The sequence below is a fragment of the Vombatus ursinus genome, unplaced genomic scaffold (assembly GCF_900497805.2).
Source record: "Vombatus ursinus unplaced genomic scaffold, bare-nosed wombat genome assembly UNPS02000749.1, whole genome shotgun sequence".
NCBI lineage: Eukaryota > Metazoa > Chordata > Mammalia > Diprotodontia > Vombatidae > Vombatus > Vombatus ursinus.
Window position 1 is genome coordinate 19,249,437 of NW_020940527.1, and position 10,130 is coordinate 19,259,566.

At 39.4% G+C, this 10,130-nt stretch overlaps 1 protein-coding gene across 1 annotated transcript; it reads left to right on the top strand.

Annotated features, from left to right (window-relative positions):
* The first annotated feature begins 4,174 nt into the window (after positions 1–4,174).
* Positions 4,175–5,299, top strand: LOC114039954 (neuropeptide Y receptor type 4-like). Its single transcript, XM_027857913.1, has one exon. It carries the CDS (start codon positions 4,175–4,177, stop codon positions 5,297–5,299), a length of 1,125 nt encoding a protein of 374 aa, XP_027713714.1.
* Positions 5,300–10,130: the final 4,831 nt, after the last annotated feature.

Consider the following 10,130-nt stretch of genomic DNA (forward strand, 5'->3'; position numbering starts at 1 on the left):
ATTAAATAAACATTTATTAAGCACCTATTTAGAACCCTAGCTTTTTGGAGCTCTCAAGGACTATGGTTGACAATTATTTGTGTGGAATACCATTGTCCTACAGCATTGATTGAGGGACTGTGGGGACCCTGGATACATGATACTGCTTCAGAATATCTTGAGATTTCATCTGCCTGCCTAAAAAAAGATGGTAAGCAATGTTTGGGTCACTGGCAAGAACAAAGCAGACAAATATACCAGAGCTAGAAATTGCTCATCTGAACCTTTTCTGAACTTCTTGGGTCTGGAACCTTGGTTGGGAACCCTTGAGAAAAGTATCTTTCTTGTAAGGCTCCTTGTTGGATATAACCCCAGCAGCAGCAGCCTGCTATTGGCCTTTGGACAGCTTCCTTTGGTTCTCCTTCTGTGCAGGGGGCTTCCCTTCTCCCTTCGATGAGCCTGGGCAACTTGGGAGGAAAACCCAAGACTGAGTTGAGAGTCCATTGGAATAAACGGTAGTAGAATAGTTCTTCACATCGATAGAGCACTTTAAGGTAGGCAAAATACTTTCCTCCCATTAACCTTCTCATAGTAGTGCAAATACTATTATTCCTATTTTACAGATGAGAAAACTAAGGCTCAGGGACCTCAGATGACTTACTCATTGTCATACAGCCAGTGAGCATAAAAGGCAAGACTTGAACCCAGGTCTCCTGACTCCACAATTAGATCCACTCCCCCAAATTGCTGCTGCCATAGAACAGTTGACCTTTGAGAGGGTCCCCTTTGTGTCTGTCATTTTATAATTAATTAAAAGGGAATTTTATAATGTAATTCAGAATTAATATATTTAAATATTTGATCTCTTTGAAAAGCTCTCTGTGCTAGCATTGTCCTGGCACTCAGTGGCACCAGACTCAATGTCACACGTCCACACCACTGTCACAATTTTCCAGGTTAGAAATAGGATAATAACTGGCATTTAAATAGTGCTTTTTATTCTTTCAAACTTGTTCATGCCCATTATCTCTTTTTAACTTTGCACAATATTAAAAAATATTTACATTTTCTATGCACTTCAACTCTGAAAAACATTTATTGAAGTTGTGGTATATGGATTATGTAAATATCTTTGATATTAACCTGTAATATTAACAGTTCTCTTCCTAATGCAATACAAAACAGAATTTCCACAGAAGGCATATATCAATGTCTTTTGCTCTCACTGTACTCAACATTTCCTTGATCTTTCTTCATCTGTTTCATGGTCATATTTTTTTTTTTTTAGCATCTTTTGTGTTGCTAACAGTTAATCTCTCCACTCTTGTACACCCTTATATTTCTGCATTCTTGCTATTGCAGTAGATTTTATATATCCCTAAAGTCCTCATTTTTGTTCTTCTATTTTTGGTTTCATTTTTATTTCATCCTATTTTGACCCATCAATATTCAGTTCTTGACGTAAACCTTTGATAAAAGCACAGATAAAATGAATGACAAATTCGAGGATTGTGGGCCCTGGAGTTTATCATTAATTCTAGTATTTTATCTTTGAGCTACTGATCTTTCCTGGTGGCACATTTAGGAATCTGGCCCTTGGTGATCCTTGGATCAGCTAAGGTCAGTGACTCTTTGGGCAGTGACTATCTTTTGCCTCTTTTTGTATCCTCTGTGCTTAGCACAATGTCTGGTATGTATTAGGCTCTTGATTAATGTTTAGTGAATTGAATTGCGGTAGGATCATGCAGCACAGCTGCTGGCCACTTCTTCCTTCCATCTTGCTTTAAGGAAGGGACTTGTAGCAGGGAGGTGCCTGGTGTAGGGAAAAGACAACTAGATTTTTATTTAGATGGTCTGAGTTGAAGTCCTGGCTTTGCTGCTTAATTAGCTGTGTGATCTTGGGTCAATCATTTATCTTCCTTGACTCTTAGATTCTTCATCTTTAATATAAGGGCAATGATGCTTATCTCACTCGCATCACAGGATTGTTGTGATGATCAAATGAAATAATGGATGTAAAGTGCCCAGTAAACTTTGAAGTGCTATAGAAATGTTATCTGTTATTAGTAGAATAGTGGTAGGCTTCCTGCTAGGAGATGATGAAGTGGGTAAGAGCACTGGACATGGAGTTAGGAAAATCTGAGTTCAAATTCTGCCTCACAGGCTGTGACCTGGTCAAGCCATAGAGCCTCTCTCTGCCTCAGCTTCCTCACCTGTAAAATGGGAATAATAACACATACTTCCCAGGGCTATTGTGAGGATAAAATGAGATAATATTTATAAAGTGGTTTGTATATCCTAAAACAATATGAATGCTACGTATTTATTGTTACTATTATGCTGAATATTCCCTGACCCAGAAATGTGTATTTGTCTTTTTAACTGTTAGCTTTATCTCACTCTAATATCTTCTGTGTGTCCTATGCTCCGTTGACTGCTTTCCATCTTTCACACACATTTAATGCTTTCCTGTCTCTTTGGTGTTTAATTGATGCTCAGACTCAGATGTTTCCCATTGGGAGCTGTCCACAGCTGAAGCTTATTTGGAAAAATAAGAATGGTGGCCTTTCTTATTAACCTTAACAAGCCCAGACTTAAAAGGATATAGATAAACTAAAATATTTTGAGCATGACAAATAATGTATAAACTCATTATTCAACCTCAGGTCATGCTGGACTTAAGAAAATCCTAGCCACGTGGAGGCGACTAGACTTGAAGTCAGAAAGACCTGAGATTAAGTAATCCTGTAGATACTTACTAGTTGTGTGACCCAGAGCAAGAATTAACTTCAGCCTCAGTTTTTTTATCTGTAAAATGAACGCAACAATAGCACCTACCCCATAGGGTTATTGTGAGGATTTAATGAGAATTACACATGCAAAGAGCTTTGTAAAACTTCACATGCTAGATAAATGCCAGCTATTATTATAATTAGCCTGACCTCAATCCGCGTTTGCTGCTTGTGTGTTGGATCTTGTGAATGTTTGTCGTTGCCCTATTCTTTTGATCTCTGGACAGGCCTCTTACTTTGGGCTCCCGTTTGCTTTGTATTTTGAGCTCAATGTTCCAGTACTGGGAGTTCCCCTGCTCTTCCTTTCATGTGACTCACTTCTTGCCTTTAGCCTCTCGTGAAATGAGACTTCTCTTCTGCAGAATTTTACTTCGAAGCATCATCTGAGGAGACTCCAGCTAGTACCATTGAATGACATCGTGCAGATGTCCAGATGGTTGAAATCCCCTATTCCAACAGTATCTTGTTCCTGTGCCAGATTTTAAAAGAAAGCGCAGTGTGTATATGTGTGTGTGTTTGTATGTGTGCATGTATGTGTTGTTTAAATAGATGACTTACTCTTGGCTTAAATTGAAAACATAGCAAAATGAATAAAACATTTACAACTAATTAAAGTTTTAAAAACAGCAGAATAAAGATAACTTCAACTACATATAACATCCTTCCCCATTGTTTTCTGATTATCCATGTACCCATTTCACAGAACTAGGTGACTTCTAGTATCCTTTTCATCTCTAAAGCTATGCTTCTATGAAGTAGGTATATTGGGACAAATCTTACTTGTGCGATGTCCCATGCTTCTCTACTCTGTTCCCGGCTATTGATATCTTTCTAGTGGTGTACAGAATCAATCAACTAGTCTTGTTGATACTGCCCCTATCATATATCTTGCATGTGTTCCCTTAATTCCACTAACATGTCTACCAATCCAGTTGAGGCTCTTATCACCTCTTGCCTGAACTTTGGCAGTAGACTCCATAATTGCTCTCCCTGTCTCAGTCTCTTCCCTGTCTAATTCATCCTTTTACCTGTGTGACCTTGGGCAAGCCATTTAACCTTATTCTTCCAGCTGTTAGTGCTCTTCCCATAAAAATTACTTTTGTATTTTCTTTGCGTAGATTTTGTATTTACTTATCTGTATGCATGTTGTTTTCTTCAACTGAGTATATACTCCTTAAAGAAAGGAATTGATTTGTCTTTATCTTTTTATTTTGAAAAGATAAAAATAAAATATTTCCCTTCCTCCTTATACATAGTAGGCATTTAATAAATGCTCATTGAATTGCAGTTTGGTGACTTTGTTCAATGATCTTTCTCTTTGCAGGTGTTCCTGGATGCCTTTGTAGTCCTGCTGAAGTAGCTATCATAGCTTAAGAGATTCTGCTGTCCACCCTGTCTCCAACATGAATTCAACAAATTTTTCCAATCTACTGCCAGTATTACCCCAAGGTCAGAACAGAAGCTGGAGAAAGGGTATCTTATCAAATTTCTCAGATCATTGCCAGAATTCCATTGATATGAATACCTTCCTGGTCATTGCCTACAGCTTGGAGACCTTCATAGGTATCTTAGGCAATCTATGTCTGGTGGGAGTGATAATTAGACAGAGGGAGAAAGCCAATGTAACTAATATCCTCATTGCAAATCTGGCTTTCTCAGACTTTATTATGAGTCTTTTTTGCCAACCTTTTACACTCATCTACACCATCATGGACTACTGGATCTTTGGGGATGCCATGTGTAAACTGTCTGCCTTCATCCAATGCATGTCAGTGACTGTGTCTGTTCTCTCCCTTGTTCTGATTGCCCTGGAAAGACATCATATGATCACCAATCCCTTAGGCTATATGCCTAACATGGTTCAGGCTTACCTAGGGATTGTGGCCACTTGGCTCATTGCCTGCTTCTTAGCTATGCCCTTCATGGCCAATAGCATCTTGAGGAATGTGTTCCAAAAGAACCAATCCAAAGCCATGGATTTTTTAGTGGACAAGGCTGTTTGTACAGAATCCTGGCCGACTGCTCAACACAAATCCATTTACACCATCCTCCTGTTATTCCTTCAATACTTTGCGCCTTTGACCTTCATCATTGTGTGCTACCTTCGCATCCATCAACGCCTGAAGAGAAGAAGGGACCTTTTTAAGAAGAGTGAGCACTCCTTGGGGGTGACACAGATGAAAAGGATCAACTCAGTGCTTCTGTCCATGGTTGCAGCTTTTGCCATTTGCTGGTTACCCCTGCATGTTTTCAATAGCCTTGAGGACTGGTATCACGAAGCTATTCCCATCTGCTATGGGAACCTAATTTTCTTAGTGTGTCATTTGGTAGCCATGGCATCCACTTGTATCAACCCCATCATCTATGGATTTCTGAATAGTAACTTCAAAAAGGAAGTGAAGCCACTATTCTTCATTTGCCAGAATAAGCCTTCAAAGAAAATCTATGAACAGTTACCTCTTTCGATCATGCAGAGTGAACTCTCAAAAGAATCTTTGAAATCGAGCTCTGAGCCCAACCCTGTCTAGCAGCTTGGAGATGAGCCACTGTTACAACCAGCACATCCTACTGTCCCCATTTACACTCTGGGATGGTGGAAGCAGAAACACAATGCCTACTAACAGCAACCTAGGAAACACGGTGAAGCCTACTTTATCTTTTTGCACTGCCACATCTCAGATGAAAATAATCCAGCCACTCATTCTTAGGCCTTTAATACTTCGAAAGATCCATGTTTTTTTTTTCCAGTAGATGCTCCTTCCCTCCATCGAGGCATACCTTAGAAGATTGTCTGCATGTATTATAACAACAATAGCAGCAACCATAACACAAGCTATTGCCTTTTGGCCACCTCTCTGGTGATAAGCCTCTTCTCACTTAGCTGGGCTGTTTTTCAGACAATAGCCATATTCTCTAGACGTGTACTCAAATCCTTTCCAACTGAGTAGGATCAGTTTGGCTCAGCTTTCAGGAATCTAGGGTTAATTTCACGAGATGTGAAATCTCAAAGCTAAAAAATCAAGCTAAAAAGTAAAAGCTAAAAAATAAACTTGAATTCTAGGCTGCTGTAGGAGCTGCAGAATACCTTGCTCCTTGCTGAACTAGCATGCTTCAGAGATGGGGATGACTGGCACATTAGAGACAGTCTTTATCCTGATGACTCAGCAACAAATAAGATACGGGAGAATCCAATCCTTTGGTTTCCATTGATGTATCTGGGAACTAACAACTAAGTGCATCTGGTTGGAGAGAATAATTTCTTGGAAGCCAAAAGTATCCAGGTGGTGATCTCAGTGAGTCCTCTCACCCCATAGTTAGGCAAACATGGCATCATTGAACAGTCAAGATTTAAGCCATGGTTCTTATCTGATATACTCTCCTTTACACATGAAGGTCCATCTTTGAATTGTTTTTTCATGTAATGGTCACAGGTTTGCTCAGATCCATCTACACTCAGATGTCTGTTCACTTTTATTGTCTCTACCAATTAGGAGCGTCTCATGTAAAAAGCTCTAATCTTGGCTGGAAACTCAGGATGCAAAACCGAAAGGCACTTATTGGCAAGGTGGCTGATCAGGAGAATGGGATTTGGAACCCTTTGTAACTTGGCAGATAAAGCGCTAAGAATCAGTAGCCCCGTATCTGAATCCTGCCTCAGACACTTACTAGTGTTGTAACTCTCGGTAAACCACTTAAACTGTATGAGCCTCACTTTCTTCATCTGTAAAATGGAAAAGTAATAGCATCCACCTCACAAAGTTGTTGTGAGGATCAGATGAAATAAGTATGTAAAACATTTTGCAAACCACAAAGTGATGTCTAAATGTGAACCATTGCTATTGTTGTTACTGTTATTATTATTTAACCTAAACAAGGGTTAATTGGGAAATTATTTTGCTAACATAGACTTGTAGTTGAGTAAAACAGTTCTGTTTTTTTCCTACTGGGATTTTGTGCAACAACTTTTTTTTCCTTTTGCTGCAGAAGTAGTTGTAGCACAGTTACTCGGCCCTCAGCATCCCTTCTCTGTGCTTTGAAGGGCGGGGAAGCCTGGGTAGTAGAAGAGTGGAAATCAACATTTTGACACCTGACTCTGGTCAAAAGGTGACAGAAGTCACAGGAAAGAGATACTCAACTGGGAGGCCAGCTAAGATGCTGCCAACCATGCTGGCACCAGACATCAAGTTGTTAATTCACAACAAGCAGAAATCAAGTGAACCATTGAATGACATTTACTGTTTTGTCATTAAAAAAATTGTAAGTGTAAAGGGATGACACATTTTTATTTGAAAGTCATGAAATGACATTTGCTTCTTAGTAATAATGTTAAAAACTGTTGTATGTGAAAAAATGTGACATTTTGGGTGGGAGGTTGCTTCCTGCTCCCTCACCTGGCCCTGTGCTGCCCCCCCCCATGGGTCATCTTGCCTTGGTCCCACTTTCCTGGGGCCATCTTCCTCAAGTCTCCTTGTTTCTACTCCACCTCCTTCTCAAGGTTGGCAAGTGGGAGACCAGGGACACCTGGGCTATGCTGTAAGGGGGTGGCCCAGAATCTCTGGGGGATGGGCCCCTCACTTCCCTCCCATGATTTCCCCCAGAGGTGCACTGTCCTTTGTGCATCTACACCATCCCCCTTCCCTACCTGATTTTGACCCAGGTATAAGAATTCCTAGTTATGGCTCTGGAAAATGCTTTGCAAACCTCTAAGTACTACATACATATTAATTATTATAACACCACCACCATCATCATCGTTTATTATTCTGTATAAATACAACAACTGGAGGAGGAAATGGCTAACCATTCCAGTATCTTTGCCAAGAAAACCCCAAATGGGGTCACAAAGAGTTGGACATGACTGAAACAATTGAACAACAACAATTAAAAATAATTGCTTTTTAATATTGTACATATGTAACCTGCTTTTATCACTTTAATCTACTGCCTGATGGGGATGCCTTGGAGAGACTTTTGGACTCTTAGTGGACAAAAAGATCCTCACATCAGAAGTTACCTGAAACCATACATGGCCCAGTAACCACAATTTCTGTCTCTAGTAGCAAGAAGATGAAAGGAATTGGTCTAAAGGGAGCTTGGCATAAATGAATACTGGCTTCAGTTTGTAGCAGGGACATCCATGTCTTTTCTGAGGTCTGCCAGGGACCTGTCAGGACACCAGAATCTTGTGTGACAGCATGAAGGACATGTTGGACAGCTTGATTTTTGGGCTTTGCATGGGCATAGCATTGGAGGTTGCTCATGTTTGACTAAGAACTTTGACTTTGTACTCATAGAGCTCGCTACTCAGGCCCTTTGGTCTTTGGGTCACCTTTCTGTTTGTAAGAATTTCTTTCTTTTCGCTTAAGAGAATGTAACTACAGCACTATGAGATCTACTAGGCTGTAATTTAGCTCTTAAAGACTACTAAAAATGCTCTTTCTGCAAAGGATGAGGGGATTTCGTTGGTGAAGTTCAATGGGAGATCAAGGAAGAGAAGCAATTTGGGCCCATCACTGCATGTTTTCAATGGTATCTCCCTTCAGTAATGAATTGTTGCCAAAAAGAACCAGTTGAAGTAGAAGAGTGAAAAGAAACTACCAGTTGACTCTATATTAAGTAACAAGTAACGTTATGTTAATTAAGCATCATAAAATGTGGAGGGAAAAGATGAAGGAATAAATGTATTTGAGAGGGAGTGAATTTTTGGCATGATGGAAAGAGCATTAAACTGGGAGTCAGGAAGACCTGAGTTTGAATCTTGCCTTGGACACTTAATAACTGTGACCTTGGGCAAATGATTCAACAGTTGTCAGGCTCAGTTTCCTCATCTGTAAAATAGGGATAATTAATAGCACTTATCTCACAGAGTTGTGAGGATCAGATAAGATTTATATATATATATATAAATATATATACGTGGAGAGAGAGAGAGTACTTTGCAAAAACTTAAAATGCTATATAAGTGTTAACTATCACTGTTAGAGTTATTAAGAAACTCTGCCTTCATTGCTTTTAAATAAACTATACTTAGGTCCTAAAGTACTTGTCAAATGTATAATATTTTGGAAGCTGAGATTTGTGTTTTTAGCTGGTCTTGACTACACATTTTAGTGCCTGCCTAAGAGTCTAGGCTATAAATTCCTCAAATCGCATTCCCCTTCCCCCAGTTTCCTGCCCTTGGGAAAGTACCTATTAGAAAAGTCCATAGTTAAATAACCACCTAACCTAGTAGATAGGGTGCTGGACTCGGGTTTAGGAAGACCTAGGTACAAATTTCACTTCACACATTTACTAGCTATGTGATACTGGGCAAGTAATTTAAGCTCTCTGAGCCTCAGTTTCCTCATCTGTAAAATAAAGGGGTTGGACTCACTGACCTCTAGGATCCCATTTAGCTCTTGGTCTATGACCTTGTGACCTGTGATCATGTAATTCTATAATCCATTCTGTGCCTGCTTGGGAGAGCTGAATTTGGTTGTGCTTTGATATTATCAAGAGGAAATTTTTAGGAAGGCGAAGTGGTCCTTCTGGTTTGTTGGGTTAACTGGCCAAAACGTTCTCAATGAATAACTGATTCTTAAAAGACTTGACCAGGTAACAGAAAAAATGTATATAAGAACAGTCACATTTCCTAGAAAAGCGCTAGGGATCCCTAAAGAGCAGAAAAAAATTCCTCCTACTTCCCATGCCTGGAGCAACCTAGTAATATTTACCAGTCAGAGTTGGCACCTCACTGTACTGGGATTAGCATGCTATAGTGGAAAGAGATTTTGGATTCAGAAAATTCAGAAGGTTAACACTTAGTAGCTTTGTGATTCTATGTGAATTGCTTAACCTCTCTAGGCCTCCTTTTACTCAACTGTGAAATGGAAATGATAACCAGTACTTGCATTACCAGGGTGGTTTTGTGGAAAGTGCTTTGTGTTGCATATTTGTGTTACCATCATCCTCTAGGAAATGTAGCAGGCAGGATATTAGTGACAAAGATCATACAACTTCCCAAAAGACAGGAAGTCAAAGAAAAATGGAGAATGATAAAAAAAGGTCTCATTTCATCCCTTTTTGCTGGTATTTGCTTATTTTACCAAATATTGTAAATACCATCCAAGCAGCAGTCATCATTGATGCAGACATTAATTGAGCAGGTAATTTGAATGAGATGGGATGGAGACTTACACATGTGGGTTAAGGTAAGTTCTACTCTTAAAGTTTATATAATTGTTCCAATTAGGAGCTTCTGGGCTTGCTTGCCTGTTTGATATACATATGATTGATATGATTGATACACATTAATTAAACTATGGCAATGAGCAGCATTATTGGATGTATATTTTTTCAATAACAATCTTATTGGTTACC